The 19,268-nt window shown below is 41.3% G+C and overlaps 1 protein-coding gene across 6 annotated transcripts in view; it reads right to left on the bottom strand.

The window, feature by feature from the left end:
• Positions 1-15,658, bottom strand: part of atp2b1a (ATPase plasma membrane Ca2+ transporting 1a) — a 53,570-nt gene extending 37,912 nt beyond the window's left edge. For 5 of the 6 annotated variants that reach the window (XM_031815342.1, XM_031815337.1, XM_031815340.1 and 2 more), the window contains exons 1-2: positions 15,542-15,658; positions 778-1,227 (exon numbers count right to left, since the gene is read on the bottom strand). In XM_031815342.1, the coding sequence (XP_031671202.1) occupies positions 778-964 (187 nt within the window). In that variant the 5' untranslated portion in view covers positions 965-1,227; positions 15,542-15,658. Of the gene's footprint in view, positions 1-777; positions 1,228-15,454 lie in introns of all 6 variants that reach the window. The other variant, XM_031815338.1, reaches the window with a different exon arrangement.
• Between the last annotated feature and the right edge of the window lie 3,610 nt (positions 15,659-19,268).

Genomic DNA, 19,268 nt, shown 5'->3' with positions numbered 1-19,268 from the left:
CTTACCCGCCTTTTAAAAATAGGATAAATATTGCATTGGTGGTAGGGACTAATATACACACACACTTTAAAAAGCAGTGGCATTTTTCTAGATTAGCTGCTACAGGGAGCGAGACATTGCTGGGGAGAGCTCTGAAAGACCTGAGCCCTGGCTACAGCAGGAAGGAACTCTCGGACAGACTCTGGTAATGCGTTTTCAACCCTCGTCTCCAGGGCATGGCGAAAGGGGGATAAAAGCATGCCATGCTGCTGGAGAGAGGCAGAGCAGAACGGAACAGGCCAGCAGACCAGTTCCGGAGATGAGCTCATGTCTTGCCTACACCACAACGTTAAACCAGTTACTAGCCGCGCACACCATCCTGTCCTGTCCCCACATGTGGAACATTGACCTGCAGAGTCTGGTACTGTGCCCAGGCAGGCAGCTGGTCTGTCTGAAGCCTCCCTCCACACACCAGAGGTGAAAAAAGAGAGCGAAAGAGATACACAAACCCAGGAATAGCTCAAGGCCTGGACCGGGTCAGTGCCACCGTCCCCCCGGCCACCTGTCTACTAGGACACCAGCTTTCCAAGGAAGTGATATCAAGGTGCTGTGGATGACATGGCCCAATGACATGCTTGCTAAGCAATGCATTTTTGCCATGAAACACTTTCATAACCACACGTATCACTAGCATTCACAACTAGCATTCACAACTAGCATTCACAGAACAACAGATCTAATCCAAATTAAGAGTGATGAAGGTGTATTGGGTGAGAAATAGAATGAGGCGGGATCTACCGTCTACAGGTGACGTTTTCAATCGGGTGCAGAGTCCTTGAACGTCCCCATAACTTTCCCCGATTTTGCCTATTGCCTCTGCCCCCCGCAGTTCCATGAGCGACCGCAGGTCCTTTAGTGAGCAGCCAAAGTCCCCATGGTGGTTGGCCGTGGAGTTCTTCACTCCGCTGTAGGAGTTGTTTGCCATAATGTCCCTCTACGTGCGCACCGTCGGCTACGGTGAAAAATGGCGTCCCAAAGGGAGAGCTAAAATCCTCAGCGAGCGAGCCCAGCAGTAGTTCCCATAAACAGCTACAAGTCCTTCAGAGGATGATGGTGGTGAAATGAGGAGACTCCAGGTAGAAGGACTTGGACAGATCAAAATCCATTTCCCTCAGACCGTGGCCCTATTCTTTCATGTTGACCGAGGTTCACACACACAGACTCAGAGAGAAGACAGCATTCGAGGATCTGAAAGAAGAGAAAACGTACATTTGGTCATTCAAATGGCATGTTTAATTTCAATAATATACTTATGAAAAAGTCACAAGGCAACACACTGATGATATAATCCAAACTATCAGGTAAAGACGCTTGTAGTCGTTCACTTCACAGCACCACTGGAAATAGACTGTAGGAACCACAGGTCACTGGCAAAGACTCAACTTGAAATGCTATCCTTTTGAAGAGAAAATGTTATACTTATTTGAGGCACACCGCCGTGGGAAGCAGTCAGCCATTTAAACTCATGGACAGACAGGGCTGACATGTTTTTCAACATTAGTATTTTCCTTGAGCCCTATGACAAATGTGCATAAAGGCGGAAGAATTCAGATATGACATCGTTTTTAGAACCATATCGCCCGCCGTAGTTAAAGTGCTAATAAATCAGAACAAATCCCCTTTAAAATGTTTTTAATTACCAGCAACTTGAAGCAACAATTTGGATGGTCTACTCTGCTAATATCCATTTAAAAAAACAGACAAAAAAAGACTGACTTTGCACTATTGAGCAATGTACAATAGTGTAAACTTAGCAAAACAAGTGATTTGTAGTAAGTGTATGAGGGCCACCATCTTTATGCACATCCGCTATTCAGTAATTGCCTTACTGTTAGGTATCAATTTGGCTGCCGACTAACTGACCCTCATTAACTGGTTAACAAACGGTTACATTTTTCACAAATAGTCAAATGTGACAGAAAATTCTATCAGCGATCTTTATATAATGACGAGAAGCTTATTTCGGCGCCCTAACAAAAAGGCAGTCGTCCCAAGGCTGGAAGGCAGGCGACAGAAATGCATTGGGCTTGTTTTGATAAGATTCTGGCGAGAGCTGAACCTCTCACTTAGCCTCTTCCTCTCTGATACTATGCATGCATACAAGGACCGGACATTTTTCATTAAGAGCCTAATGGAAACATGTAACAATAGCAAGCCTATTGTGTTACAGTCAAAATGCTATAGCCTTTATTTGAACATGCAACTCCTGTAATGTAGCAGCTAATAAGTCATTTTAAAACATTTGCCAAAATGTAATTAGCTGGAAAGCAGCGTTCTAAACAGCACGCCGTCGGCTTCCGGACAATGAAAGAAAGTCGATATGAAAACCAATAGAACAGGAGAGAAATGCTGGTTAATGGCATCAGGAAGTCTTTATAAACTAATTGCCTCCACGTTTCTATGGATGGATTTTCGCAAGGCTACTTTGAAGCAAGGTAAGACATGCCTCATTATTTGAAGTCAAATGTTAACTTTCAGATAATTACTGCCTCAAGTTCACATTGCAAAGTGGTGGGTGACGCACTGATAGCCTGCCTACCGTTGATGATAGCCTATGCACTCAAATGGCAAATGGGAGACGTACTTTAATTACGAGTTGAAATTGAGAAATAGTTATTTTTAAATCGTGGCCATCAAAGTTAAAACACGTGATTGCGCTTTGTTGACTGGGCTTACAAAAGCACGTTTCACTCCAGTGAGGAGCTACTCTGGCGCTCTCTGACAGGTTGTAAGATATTCCGATCCTCAAACTAGGCTCAAACTATGCTGTACACGTTTGATAAATAAGATGCATGATGACTAACAAAAATACACACGTGCTAATTTAATTCCACACAATTATGCCAATTAACCTATAGACCGATAAGCATGACCGATCAAATGTATTTTCAGGGCCCAGATTACCAGTTAAAATCCCTACTTCCTGCATATTTCTCTCTATACTACAAACTAGAGGTCGACCGATTAATTAGCGCCGATTTCAAGTTTTCATAACAATCGGAAATCTGTATTTCTGGACACCGATTTGGCCGATAAAGGTTTACATCTTTATTTAACTAGGCAAGTCAGTTAACTTAAGGTATTGGGGGCAGCATTTTCACCTTTGGATAAATAGCATGCCCAATTTCAACTTCCTGCTACTCATGCCAAGAATATAAGATATGCATATTATTAATAGATTTGGATAGAAAACACTGAAGTTTCTAAAACTGTTTGAATCATGTGAGTATAACAGAACTTAAGTAGCAGGCAAAACCCTGAGGACTAATCGTTTTTTTGAGGTCTGTTCAGTGAGTTCTCATTGGCAAACAATATTTCTTAGGAACTTGTTTTCAGTTCCTACAGCTTCCACTGGATGTCACTAGTCTTTGGAATCTGGTTGAGGTTATTCATTTGTGCAATGAAGAAGTACGGCCATCTAGGAACTGCGTAACACTGTTGAGAGTTGCGCAAGACTTGAAAAGTAGCTTGGTTTGTTGTCTTCCTGTATTGAACACAGATAGACCAGTCTTCAATTTGATCAATTATTAACGTTTAAAAATACCTAAAGTTGTATTACAAAAGTAGTTTGAAATATTTTGGCAAAGTTTATAGGCAACTTTTGAAATATTTTGTAGTGACGTTGCGCATTTTGGAAGCTGTTTTTTTCTGGATCAAACGAGCCAAATAAATGGACATTTTGGATATATATGGACGGAATTAATTGAACAAAAGGACCAATTGTGATGTTTATGGGACATATTGGAGTGCCAACAAAAGAAGTGGGACGCAAGTGTCCCCTATACCATAAGAAGTTAAGAACACATTCTTATTTTCAATGACGGCCTAGGAACGGTGGGTTAACTGCCTTGTTCAGGGGCAGAATGACAGATTTTTACAGGGGATTCAATCTTGCAACCTTACGGTTTACTAGTCCAACGCTCTAACCACCTGCCTTACATTGCACTCCACGAGGAGCCTGCCTGTTATGCGAATGCAGTAAGAAACCAAGGTAAGTTGTTAGCTTGCATTCAACTTTTTTTATAAAAAAACAATCATAATCACTAGTTAACTACACATGGTTGATGATATTACTAGTTTATCTAGCGTGTCCTACGTTGCATATAATCGATGTGGCGAAAAAGGACTGTCGTTGCTCCAACGTGTACCTAACCATAAACATCAATGCCTTAAAATCAATACACAAGTATATATTTTTACACCTGCATATTTAGTTAATATTGTCTGCTAACATAAATGTCTTTTAACTAGGATAATTGTGTCACTTCTCTTGCAACAGAGTCAGGGTATATGCAGCAGTTTAGGCCGCCTGGCTTGTTGCAAACTAATTTGCCAGAATTTTACTTAATTATGACATAACATTGCACAACCTTCAATGTAACAGGAATATTTAGACTTATGGATGCCACCCGTTAGATAAAATACGGAAAGGTTCCGTATTTCACTGAAAGAATAAACGTTTTGTTTTCGAAATTATAGTTTCCGGATTCGACCATATTAATGACCAAAGGCTCGTATTTCTGTGTGTTATGTTATAATTAAGTCTATGATTTGATAGAGCAGTCTGACTGAGCGATGGTAGGCAGCAGCAGGCTCATAAGCATTCATTCAAACAGCACTTTCGTGCGTTTTGCTAACAGCTCTTAGCAATGCTTCAAGCATTGAGCTGTTTATGACTTCAAGCCTATCAACTCCCGAGATTAGGCTGGTGTAACCAATGTGAAATGGCTAGCTAGTTAGCGGGGTGCGCACTAATAGCGTTTCAATCGGTGATGTCATTCGCTCTGAGACTTGGGGTAGTTGTTCCCCGCAGCTTTTGTGGAGCGATGGGTAACGATGCTTCGAGGGTGGCTGTTGTCGATGTGTTCCTGGTTCGAACCCAGGTAGGGGCGAGGAGAGGGACGGAAGCTATACTGTTACACTGGCAATACTAAAGTGCCTATAAGAACATCCAATAGTCAAAGGTATATGAAATACAAATGGTAGAGAGAGAAATAGTCCTATAATTCCTACAACCTAAAACTTCTTACCTGGGAATATTGAAGACTCATGTTAAAAGGAACCACCAGCTTTCATATGTTCTCATGTTCTGAGCAAGGAACTTAAACGGTAGCTTTTTTTACATGGCACATATTGCACTTTTTGTAGGTGGTCATTACAGTAAAAGCAGAGCCAAACAAAATGTATAGTAGTTAATGTATGATCATTTATGTACCAACGCACATGTAGAGTTCTATAGTCCATTCAACGGGTATACAAGTCAAAAGATGAGCATTTCACTTAGCCTAACTGGAATTACTGCAAGAATTATAACTCATGAAACACTCAGCTTCCTCCCACATAGTGTTTGGTTCTCAATGTGAAGTAGCTATATAGGAGAAAACCCTTCCTACCTCCAGAGGAGGTATATCTCCATTTCCAGAGTCCATCATCAAAATGTCCCTGCTACACTTATTTCAGTTGCGCAATTAAAAACCATTTGACATTCAGTGTCCCCATTTTGGCTAGTGGCGATTCATTGGGAGATGGGGCTGGCGCTCACTGAATGATCATCTCAGAAAAAGCTCCTTTTTAATCTAATTAGACAATCTCTGGCATCATCTGGGAGTTCCAGTCTCTGCTCTGATGACCAAAGTGAAGAATAAAGCACAGCAGTCGTCAGCCTGTTTTAAGGACGATTCCACTTTGATTAATTTCTTAGAATCATCACAAGGAAAGGTGCCATGTTCGAAGCGGGGAGAGGGATGCACCGGAATAAGGAAATCAAAAAACATCAGGAAAGATGACATGTAAAAGGCAGCTTGTATGGAAAGACCATTCAAATGGGCAATGATGAAAATTACCCAACCTATATTGTCTCAAGGTTAAAATAGGACAGTGAATCCCCTAGGGCAGAGGTTCTCAAACTTCTACTCTGCAAAATAAAATAACTTTTCAAAAATGTGTTATAGCCCTGGGACTAGCACACCTGATTCACCTAGTCAAGTTGGAATCAGGTGTGCTCGCTCTGGACTAGATCAAATACATGGAACGGCTGGGGGTCCCAAAGGAGAGATTTTAGAATCACTGCTCTAGAGGAATTTACCACTGTAGGACAGGCGGGGGAAGCACTTCCTACTCCCTCTCTCAAAGAGGTCACCAGCTGGGAAGTCGGTTTTATTCACTGTCTACATTAGTGTCTGGGTGTAACAATGAAATGAATGAGAGAAAAAGTAGTGAGCACGCTTCCCTTTTTCAAGTCAGATCGGGAACATAATACTCATAACTGCATCTGCATTAGGCCAAAATCCCTGCATATTCTAAGATGCCCAGAAAATAGTGCTTTAATGAGGGCACGAATGTGGTACATTCACACAAGTGAAAAATTTAATTTCAGTAACTGGACAAATGAGAGCAACCCAACGAACCCACTATTTTCAGACTTGTTTTTGAGAAACTATTTGGTCACGTGTCAATTCTATTTGGAGCCATCTGCCATGGAAAAAGGACAGGATTTATTATTATTTACACAACATAATTCCAGGGCTGGTTGCAATTCTGAGGTGACATAAAATCTCATTTGAGAGGGAAATACCCCTTTTGCTGGCCACAAGTTTGGGGTGAGGTTGAAACGTACACAGAGGTTTCCATCAAAATATTTCATGTGGTAGTGTTTTTTTATAGTTGTGAGATGTGCGAAAACACAAAGTGAAACTTTTTACCATTGCCTAAGTAGAATGTGTTCTAATTTTAGTGTGGCCCATTTAGACAAGGGTTGCAGTTCCTTATTGAAACTCTGGCAACTTGCATTCTGCCTGACAGGAACGGCATCTTTCCACAAATTCAAGTGAACCAGATTACTTACCATGTTAACTTGCCTATTGCGGTGTGTGACTCTCTCAATGTGTCCCCCCCCCCTAAATGGTCCTCTAAAAATGGTTGGCATATTTGAGTTGCCCTCAGCACCCAGCGAACACACATGTTCAACCCCAAAGTAATGGAGGCAGCCAGACTCCATTTCCCTTGTCCTCACATCTCATGCTCTGAGCCTGTCCCCCTGCGAGCGTCTGCACCACCAAGATGAAGGAAGTGCCAACATTTGCTGAGCGGTGACAGTTTCAGGTTGCGGAACAGATCACATGTCACAACAGTGGAAAATCATTGTGATTGGATCACCGAGCTAACAGCTGGCATGGTATGGTTGAACAATGATAGGAGCGAGGTTAACTCTTTGTGTACAACAACAGCAAAACCCTTACTAAGTAAGAGAAGACCAAAGAAATCTATTGAGGTTTCACTTAGAACCGTATACAAAGATGTTTGTCATAAAAAAGCTCAGCAGTTATTCCTTTCCAGGGAGCAGAAAATGAGATGTGTCAGACCTCTATGGCCAAACGGTGCAAATGTTATCTGTTGATGGACTTTCAAGCAATTCTCCCCAAACTAAGGAAACCCTCTTGGTCATGGTTGGCACTTTAAACCCCTCTACATGCCAACTTACTCGTTGTGAGTCAAGGACAGCCATTCCAGGGATCCCTCTGCTATGGTCTTGCTGGTGCAGATGGGGGTATTTTTAGCATCCTACAGACTACCCCTCCCTGTCCCCATTCCCCACTCTGGCCCCTGCTGAAGTGGGTCAGGGCGTGTAAATGTGGAGGGTACAAAGCAGAGGCAGGCACCCAGCCTTACTCATGTCATGCAGCATGGCTCAGTGCTATCAGCGGGCCACTTCACACCACAGAGTAGAGAAGTGCCCAGTCTCTGTTCTACATAACCAGCCTGCCAATTCACGACACCATGCAGAGGTGTCCCCGCCCGGCATCAACTCTACAACACACTTCCTCTTCCCAGTGCTCTTCTGCTCATTTAATCGAGATTTGTGATGGTCTCTTGGGGGACATTTAAAAATCGTCTTTTGCGTCTCCACTTTCCCTTCTGTACAAGCAAATGGAATAAATTGAGCCTCTTCAGGGTTTTTAAAGGGGATAGAGGTAGATTTATTGAGGCTATGGTTTAATTTAACTTGTATGTCCTTCATTTTCAAGAGCAAGCCATCTTTGAAGTTGAGAGCCTTTGCGCTCCTTTTTTTAACTGACTCTGCTGGGCAGCTCCACAGCCTGAGGTAGGGGGTATAACATATATTTACGATATCCTGGTATTGATGCATGGACCAGATTGGGTTTTTACTTTACGTTCTATAAACGGGATTTGAATGTTTGATTTGTTAAATGTGATATGCCGTGTGTAATGTCCATTTTGATAGTTTACTCCGCTACTTGAGTCATCTCTCTCTGGCAGCACTTTCCACACAGACATAGCACCACCCCGTCACTCAAGAGGCGCATTTGTTGTTGCTTGACCAAAGACACTAGCAACCTAGAATTACTTTGTGTGTCTTACATTTGCAAACGGCTAGTTTGTCTTTTCTTAGCAAGTTGGGCCTAAATCATATTAGCTGGCTAGCTAATAAATGTACTGGGTCAAAGCAAACGTAACAAGCTTTACAGCCTGATAATACAAGTGATGGTGTAGACCTAAATCCTCATGTTGCTTGTGCAACAGTATCTTCTAAATCAAAGAGGTATACGTGAAGCATGAATATGTTAGCTACGTGAAGTAGCTAAGAGAAATCATTCAATGTAGCCAAAGAATACAGGGTCCCCTAGGAAACACTTGGTTCCAACCCTATTTAAATAACTCCTACCTGGCATTGTCATACTAAACACTGTAATCAAAGTGCCCACTATTTATTCTAACTATAGAATTATATAAATATGTTTTACTCTAAATAGCAAGTGAAATCGCAACATATGGTTAAAAATAAGGCATAAATGTTTTGCCCATGTCGTGCAGCCCTACATGGCAGTGTAGAAATGATCTCAAATGGGTGCAAGAAATGCAACAAACATATTTTAGTTGAATTGAACTGTATAAAATAATCAGAATGGAGAAAGAGCTATTGAAATATCTTAGAAAGTTTGTTTCCACCATAGGGTCACGCACTACTCAAAGCAAATTCAGAACTTGTATAATTCTAAAACATTAAATACTGTAAAAAATGCGAGGGGAAAAAACTAATGATATTTTGCCATATCGCCCAGCCCTACACTAAGGTCATGCTGCCCTGACATTTACTACCATTGTGTGACCAGCTGCCTCCACTATTTCTGATTCGTCATGGGGTTTCCTCCTATTTAGGTCAAATGTTGTGCTCCTTGATTGGGTTTAAACAAATATGCTGGGGGAGTCAATTGAGATTGTAGTCTACAGATTAAAAATGCATTTACCAGGCTAATTTCAAACAAAATAAGATTGTATGCATGTGTCTCTCTAGGCTATCCAACAGGATCGTTTCCTATATGCAGACTGACACAGGCCTACTAACTATGACACAAAGACATACAGTACCAGTCAAGTTTGGACACACCTACTCATTTCAGGGTTTTATTTTTTACATTGTAGAATAATAGTGAAGATATCAAAACTATGAACACATATGGAATCAAGTAGTATCCAAAAAAGTATTAAACAAATTAAAATATTTTATATTTAAGATTCTTCAAAGTAGCCACCCTTCGCCTTGACAGTTTTTATACTCTTGCTACCTTTCAACCAGCTTCATGAGGTAGTCACCTGGAATGCATTTCAATTAACAGGTGTGCCTTGTTAAAAGTTCATTTGTGGAATTTCTTTCCTTCTTAATGCATTTGAGCCAATCAGAAGATAGCCCTATTTCGTAAAAGACCATGTCCATATGTCAAGAACAGCTCAAATATGCAAAGGGAACGACAGTCCATCATTACTTTATGACATGAAGGTCAGTCAATACAGAACATTTCAAGAACTTTGAAAGTACAGTCGCAAAAACCATCAAGCGCTATGATGAAACAGGCTCTAGTGAGGACGGCCACAGGAAAAGAAGACCCAGAATTACCTCTGTCAGAGGATAAGTTCAATAGAGTTGCAGCCCAAATAAGTGTTTCAAGAGTTCAAGAAAAACTTCAACATCAACTTTTCAGAGGAGACTGTGTGAATTATATTATTATATTATTTATTTGTTAAATGTAACCTTTATTTAACTAGGCATATGAGTTAAGAACAAATTCTTATTTACAATGACGGGGGCAGGGTAGCCTAGTGGTTAGAGTGTTGGACTAGTAACCGGAAGGTTGCAAGTTCAAACCCCCGAGCTGACAAGGTACAAATCTGTCATTCTGCCCCTGAACAGGCAGTTAACCCACTGTTCCTAGGCCGTCATTGAAAATAAGATTTTGTTCTTAACTGACTTGCCTAGTTAAATAAAGGTTAAAAAAAAAAAAATGGCGGCCCACAATTTGCCCAGCGTCGTCTGGGTTTGGCCGGTGTAGGCCGTCATTTTTTAAATATTAATTTTTTTTACCTTTATTTAACTAGGCAAGTCAGTTAAGAACAAATTCTTATTTTCAATGACGGCCTAGTGGGTTAACTGCCTGTTCAGGGGCAGAATGACAGATTTGTACCTTGTCAGCTCGGAGGTTTGAACTTGCAACCTTCCGGTTACTAGTCCAACACTGTGGAACTCCCAATCACAGCCGGATGTGATACAGCCTGGATTCGAACCAGGGACTGTAGTGATGCCTCTTGTACTGAATGCCTTAGACCGCTTCACCACTCGTGAGCGGTCTAAGGCACTGGTCGGATTGCTGCCAGAAACCACTACTAAAAAAAACTTGGGCCAAACACGAGCAATGGACATTAGACTGACGGAAATTGTAAATGTCTTTGTGAGACGCAGAGTAGGTGAACGGATGATCTCTGCACGTGTGGTTCCCACTGTGAAGTATAGAGGTGGTGGTGTGATGGCCCTTTGCTGGTAACACGGTCAGTGATTTATTTAGAATTCAATATGGCCAAAATCTAATATCCAGATATAGGTCATTTCATATCCTGATAATGATATCACGATATAGCACATTTTCTGTAAATTCAATGAATAAATCGTGTATATAAAATGACCACATGTAAAGGACTATTTTTTATTACATTTTGAATTATACTCAACAAATAAAATGTATTTGCATTTGATACCTATGCTGTGCCATGGGCAAAAGCCTCTTGCCATGTGAGTCAGGGGTTTGTTTTGAGCACTAGACTGTACTTTTTGGAGTCTCATCCGTAGACTCTCTCCATACTGTTTCACATGATTTTTATGTAGGTTGCCTGCGGCATATTTTGCAGGGGGGGGGTTCTGGTTCGTGTAAAACCTTTCATACCCAAACCATGACAATGCGACCAAAGTAGCCCCTCTTTTAGGTACGGTCTCTGTGCCACGTTCACTCGTTTGTGTTGCAAATTTCCTTCCACACGTGTCCAATTGATAATATGAAACAATAGACGTTTTTCTATCATAACACAATATATATCGTCATACCTAATTCAAAGCACACAAAACCAGCATGGCTACCACAGCATTCTGCAGCGATACGCCATTCCATCTGGTTTGCACTTAGTGGGACAATATTTTTTTTTTAACAGGACAATGACCCAACACACAGGCTGTGTAAGGGCTATTTGACCAAGGAGAGTGATGGAGTGCTGGTTGCTGTTGGTTACTACATGATTCCATGTGTTATTTCATAGTGAAGACATCAAAACTATTATTCTACAATGTAAAAAATAGTAAAACCCTAAATTAAGAAAACTCTTTATCTTTAATATCGCTCTATGCCAATTTGATTAAAAAAAGAACACCTGAGAATGCTGATAGAGAAGGAAATATGAGCTTGTGTGTGTTTAGACTTGAGCCTAATTGAGCCAGCATGAGTCAGACTGGACTTGCCTTTAAACCGCAGTGTGGAATATCCTTGCCCTTACAATAATATAGGAGATACGCGTCGCACCAGCGTGAGTAAAAAGCAGCATTATACAATGTAGGCCTACTTAATAGTACAGCAGACTATATTGAGCTGTCCATGATAGCCTACATGGGGTTGAATGTCACCTCAGATTAATGTGACAACAGCTCCATTGCCTTTAACATAACCAATTGTGCCTTTTGCATTAGGAGTCTCCGTTAGTAAGTTTCTATAGTAGGTCTTACAAAAGACGAAAGGAGGATTATAGTAGCCATTTTTTTTTTTTATTTGATGCAGAATGTTAGATTTCCTGACAATTATAGACAATGTTCAACATGAGTGGGAAATACAGTTTAGCAGGTAGCCAGTTGAGTGAGCACGGATCAGGCAGCCCTGCCAGGGTTCATGTCCACGATGAGTCTGGGATGCAGTGTCGACAGGGCCAAATCATTACCTGGAATAGACAGCACGTTGTCCGAAATTTTGTTTAACAGGATAATTATGTTACATCATAGTACCTACCTAATCCTAATAGTACCTATTCGCTAATAAAACAGGCATATTACACATGTTATACTTTGACACCTGTCTATTCTAAATGCCATCAATATTAACTACAAAGTCTACTGCTGCTCGATAATCCTAATTTACCAAGAAATGTGTTCTGACGAGAAGACAAATCCTATAGCTATTGTACTCAGGTAGTATCGGCCTACCGATTTAATTAGGTTAAAACCTCTGCCTGAACCACAACCACTCAAAGGCCTACTTTCCAAAACAACATAAGACCAGAGACACCAGAGACAGACTTAAAATCCTATTCAGTACTAGTATCAGACTAATAATTAGTCAGCAGATCGTGAAACTCCTCATGAATCATTGGCATAGAAATCCTATGCAATTCACAGAACATACACCTGTTTTAATGATTGAACAGGGACCACCGCTGACCAATACCATGCAAGTGAGAAGGTTTTTATTACTGTATGCTCAGTTTTACTCTGCTGCACTGCTTATGGTTCATTCCTGAGTGATATACAGTTTTGGTTAAAACTACAGCCTCAGACACAGTCAAAGGTTGTTGTTTTTTATGGCCAAAACGTGTGGATCTATAAAAGGCAAATGTCTAGAAGATAGAAATCACACTGCTATTGAATGCCACGAATGTATTCAGAATGCAACGGAATGTTGATCAAATTGACAGCAGTCAGCAGAGAACAGCATGGACTGAGAGACTGAAAAACAGCTTCTATCTCAAGGCCATCAGACTGTTAAACAGCCACCACTAACATTGAGTGGCTGCTGCCACATGTAAAAAATGTATCACTAGCTACTTTAAAACAATGCCACTTAATATAATGTTTACATACCCTACATTACTCATCTCATATGTATATACTGCACTCGATACCATCTACTACATCTTGCATATGCCGTTCTGTACCATCACTCATTCATATATATTTATGTACATATTCTTCATCCCTTTACACTTGGGTGTATAAAGTAGCTGTTGTGAAATTGTTAGGTTAGATTACTCGTTGGTTATTACTGCATTGTCGGAACTAGAAGCACAAGCCTTTCGCTACACTCACATTAACATATGCTAACCATGTGTATGTGACAAATAAAATTTGATAACACTGATATTTCACATATCAGAACACCCTGACACCCAAAAAAATCTTAAAATCATATCCTACACTGATATGGGTTAAAAACGTTATTTTATACAACTTGTCCAATGATCACCATACCTCTCTTACATGACTACAGCATTGTAAATTCTTCAAATATTATAGCATGTGTATTGTGGATGCATATTAATGCGCATTACTAGACTTCAATACAAGCGTTGCACAGATCAATGGAATCCCCAATGTTTGCAATTTGATGACACAGATTCCAAAACGATAAGTGACCGTAATCCAGATGGTCAACCAGCAGCGTTCATTCGAAGCTCAGCATTCAGCAGAGACTAGAATGCATTGCTGGCAAAGTGCAGCACGCCGGGTGCCATTTAATAGGATAAGGACTGATCCCTTCTGTTAGACATCAAAACGTGATAGCTCGTCGCCTATCACACTGGGACCAGTACATAAGCTCTGCAATAGAAAAAGATGTAGAAAATTGCCTTTGGACTATCTGTAGTCAAGGTCAAATGATTGCTTACGTTGCCTTGTCATAACGTGAACAAATAATCACGCTCGAGGTTGGTAGCTAATGGTGGCACACTGAGCGAAAAGAAAGCGTGACAGGATAATGGATCTGTCGTAGCTAGTTAGATGGATCCGCTATGCACACTGCTACAACTAAATAGATATACCGGCGGTAATGTAACTTGTTAACGTTAGCTGTACTAAGTTGAAATTTCGGCATCTCAGCTGGCATCCAGAGTGCATATCATCAAGCTGATATGTATGACAGGTTTCAAAGACGGAGTTCAGACAGAAGTGCTAGTAGCTAACTTAACGATGTGTTGCGGCGTAGCTACCGTTGCAAAACATGTAACGTTAAAGGTAGGTTGGCCAATGTTAGCAGCTGGTGCACTAACGCTTCACCTAGCTAGTAGCTACAGGATATCCTTCATTTAACTGGATAACGTTAGCTGTCAGTCAGGACTGTTACCTAGCTAGCTATGTCACAAGTCAACCACTGGCTAACCAACTGGCGTTAGAACCGACGAGTGCAGTGGAATAACACCATGGAATAATTTCAAGTGGAGTATCCATCGTCGTCAAGGCTTAACGTTAGGTAGCTAACCGGCAAAATTGCCAATGTAACCAAGAAAAATGTAAGGCAAATAAGGTTCATTTTAAATTGAGAAATTGTAACTTATGTATAAAATGTAACAGTACCACAAAGCAACGGACGTAGACCTCTTGCGGCAAGAAAGCTAACCAAAGTGACGCTAACCTAACTGTTACAGGTTGACTCATTATGAGCACACTGCATGTGTCAAGTCAACTATTAGCCAACCAACGTCACGTTAATAACAAGTTCAGGCGGAATAAAAAGAACCCAGCAATTAAGATTCTGAATTAATTAAATTGGAGTCCGAGTCGACCAGCATGGCTGGACTCAAATAACGTTCACGTAGCTAGCTACTCACGCAAATAATTCAACAAGCTATTTCAGGCACTTGGTTATTTCAAGTCGTTTTCACCACGACTTCTGCTTCTTCTTCACTCCTTAGTACAGTAGAGGTTAGGCGTCAACCTCCACCTCCTGTCCACGAGCTCCTCCAAAGATAGTGTCGAACCCATTTCAAAATAACGTTACACCGCTAACGTTATTTAGCTACACAACTTTTCAAACACAAAGTCACCCCGCGAGTTGTATTTTCGCACGTTACAATACATTCCATTAACTTGTCAATAAGATCCTGTTCTGGAAAACGTTAGGTAGGTTAATGTCCGAAGCAAATTGTGGTGTAAAGAACAAGAAGCTCAATGTCAGTTGTTCCATCTTCTTACCCAAATAGAAGCTAGCTTGCAAGCTAGACATGAACTCACGAGCAGCTGCACTGAGCTAGCTAACGTTTACCGTTAAGCTAAAACTGTAGTAAGGAGATAAAACCAAACCGGTTCGCTATTGCTTACCAGAATCAAAGCTTGGCTTGTGTCCATGTTGTTACTTATGGAAATATATATTTGTGTGCAAAAAAAAAAATCAAACTAAGTACTTACTCCGTTTTCCGAATATTACCTCTGAGACCTTCCTCTCTTTCCCTCTCCTCAGTATCTCACTACAGACTGCCCCTCTTTCCCGATCTGTAGTAAAAATCCCGCCCACTACACTGTCACAACATCGCAAGGGACATGTGATTCACGTCAGTGGGATGGGCAATAACTCCAATGTAGATCCCCATTGGCTTAACCAACATATCAGTCGCCCGTGGAAACGGTTACGTCATCAATTCCGTTCACGGATGGAGATCCTCTTGCACCCACTCTTTGCCCGGTCTTACTTTATAAGAATCTGATGCGTGCAAAAATCTGTTCTTACATCGTATGATTTAACCAGCATTAAATGAGCACTGACATCTGTTTATTTGTGTGTGCATCTCCCTGGCCCTGTCGGTTGTGTAGCTCCGCCCAACTTCCCGGCGGCTCATCAAACCTGACGTCATTCTTTCCATGACGTCGCGATTTTTCTATGTATTCAATGCTTTAGTGTTTGATTCTTCAGAACATAAGGGTAAAGATACAGTCGTTTGAAATGGGCTATAGAATCATCTGTCTATTATATTGCAGTAAAAAAAATATATATATGTATATATAGCACAATTCAAGTCTGAATCACAAGTACTGACTATCTGAATAGCCTACCAACCACACACAAAGCATGCATTGCATTGTACACCAAAAGCTGTTCTGAAATAGTGGCACCTTGTTCTCTTCCAACACTGCAGGACTTACTCATATTAAACATAAGGCTAACATTTCAAAGTACAGAATACATAACATCTTGCACTAAACTTCAGCATATTACATTTTCCCACCCTGGCTCCCCAGGCTTAAGTGTCATTAATCTGAGTTTAACAATGAAGCTCTACATTACCTCTGATTCAATCCATTAATAGTTGTTAACTTCAGATAGTGGGGTTGTTCCTGGAATGAGGGTGTGATATCAGGTTGTAAACGGGTTGATGTCACATTTCCAGAGGCACACAGGAGATGCCATGAGAGGTGCAAGAGAGCTGTGTGTGTGAGCCTCGGTGGACAAGGTCGCCCTTGAATGTGTGTGTGTACAGTACATGCACTTCTGTGTGTGTGTGTGAGTGTGTAGGTGCACAAGTGTGTGTGTGTGTGCAAGTGTGTGCGCTTGTCATTGTGTGGATGTGTGTGTGTCGGAGTGTGTGTGTCTGCGTGTGATGTCTGGCTACCTACCATTGATCTGTGTATTCTCTGCACCCATTATCAGACCCATATTGGTCTGAGCATACATAATGCTGCATAATCTCTGCCAGACTGGCTCTATGATTATTACATCAACGCAATGCATGCAGGCCTTCAACTGTGTATAGAATGTACATATTATTTGACCGGGATCCATAGCCATATATTAGCTACTCTTCACATAATGGGTCCAATTTTTGAACACAAAAAACATTGCTGCACTTCTTCAATTTACCGCTCTGGATTTCTAAACAGGAGAAAGAAGTTGTTTAAACGTTGTGTAATTTGGATCTAAATCTGGTAATGTTCAATCGGTAGCTCTGAATCACAAACCAGTGTTAGGGAGGAACAGAACAGAGAGAGGGGAAGGAAATTAACACAACATAAATATCTCCAGTCCTCCATTTTCAGCGTCCCTCTCATCCGTCTCTGGGACTGGGTGTCAATGACCGCTGTTGACTTGAAGTTCAAACCAGAAGCATTTCACCACAGGAGTTATACAGCTGATATATTTTCAAAAGTAATATGTAGGCCTCTCATGAGCCACATGAGGCAAGCAAACAAGTTTCCTCGCAGGCCTTCCAAATCTTGCGGAGCTGTGGGAAAACTCGTATCCTATTTTTATGTGTGCCAGTTTCCAGTTCTCTCTCCCCCTCTCTCATACACACACAGCTCAGCTTTAGAGGCTCTCATTTCGGGCCTCTCCGATTGGAGGCCTGTAGCATTGTGCCCGGCCCTCGAGCAGATGTCCCTCTAACACGGAGAGCAGAGCAATTTTGATTGGTAACATCCAAAATAGCACCCTATTCCCTATATAGTGCACTACTTTTGTCCAGGGCCCATAAGAATCTAGTCAAAAGTAGTGCACTATGTATGGAATAGGGTGCCATTTGGGACACAACCCTTCTCTTTCCACTGCAGGCCCTAACTGTTTCACGCTATGGGTGATGATGTCGCTAGCTGCCATGGAAAAAAGAGATCCACACTTCAAATTTGATGAGGTTGAGTGCCCCCCCCCCCCCCAAGAGTCAAAATTAAGCATGCCCACACACACATGCTTGCCCTCCCGCCCGCCCGCCTTCCCTCACACACACACCACACACACACACACACACACACACACACACACACACACACACACACACACACACACACACACACACACACACACACACACACACACACACAGGTGTTTTGGGACTATGAGAAAGTCATTAGGAATAGTTAAAAGTTGGGTGGGTAAATCAAATAAGAGCATGATTTATTGCAGTGGGGGATGCCATCCATTCTCTGAGCGTCTTTCCGTAACATGATTTGTTCTCCCATTACTAGCAAGCTAAACAATGTTTGTAGTCGCTATTGTTTATCTAAGTATGACAGCCAATGAATTTGAATTATGCTCTGTGCTAACATTCTGCATGTTTGCTCAGTTGAGCTCACTTTAACAGCGGTTAAATCCATTTAAAGACTTTGGGAATGGTCTTAATGTGCAGAAATGAACAAAACCCATTTCGCAACAGGCAATGAAGCTTATTAACTGTTCCAAGCAGGGCTTTCTGAGACAATCCAGATTGTCTGGTCATTAGAGCAATGGATAAAGACAACAAATTATTTACTTTATGAAGGGACAGTTTAAAGTGCTTTGGGCACTTTAAAATACCTTGGCTTAATTTCCTTACAATACAACATATATTAATAAATCAACTATTTAATCATTGTTGAAATAAAAAAAACTTAAACCAGAGTTGATATTTTCAAAGGGGTTTTGGGACTTCAAGTCATAGAAATACAATTACCCATCTAACCATCACAGAACATTGACTTGAATTAAAAGGTGTCTGGTTACACTGTAAACTCTCCTTCCAGACTCACATTAAGCATCTCCAATCCAAAATTAAATCTAGAATCGGCTTCTTATTTCGCAACAAAGCCTCCTTCACTCATGCCGCCAAACATACCCTCGTAAAACTGACTATCCTACCGATCCTTGTCTTCGGCGATGTCATTTTGTCATGACTTCCGCCGAAGTTGGTCCCTCTCCTTGTGCGGCAGTGTTCGGCGGTCGACGTCACCGGTTTTCTAGTCGCCACCGATCCACTTTTCATTTTCCATTTGTTTTGTCTTCATTGTACACACCTGGTTTCCATCCCATAATTATATGTTCCCTATTTAACCGTCTGGTTCCCTCCTTGTTTTTGTGCGTGTTTGTTCGTTGGAAGTTGTCTTGTATTTTGTGAGCTGGTATATTTTTCCTTCTTGGAATATTTTGTTGTGTTTTTGAGTAAAGTTACGAGTATTACTCATCTCTGTGTCCTGCTCCTGACTCCGCCTTACCTGCTTAGACACTAGACACTTGACACATTTACAAAATAGCCCCCAACACTCTACTCAGCAAACTGGATGCAGTCTATCACAGTGCCATCCATTTTATCACCAAAGCCCCATATACTACCCACCACTGCGACCTGCATGCTCTCGTTGGCTGGCCTTCACTACATATCCGTCGCCAAACCCA

The sequence above is a fragment of the Oncorhynchus kisutch genome, unplaced genomic scaffold, assembly GCF_002021735.2.
Source record: "Oncorhynchus kisutch isolate 150728-3 unplaced genomic scaffold, Okis_V2 Okis09a-Okis19a_hom, whole genome shotgun sequence".
Lineage (NCBI taxonomy): Eukaryota > Metazoa > Chordata > Actinopteri > Salmoniformes > Salmonidae > Oncorhynchus > Oncorhynchus kisutch.
This window is presented reverse-complemented; position numbering and strand designations above follow the sequence as displayed.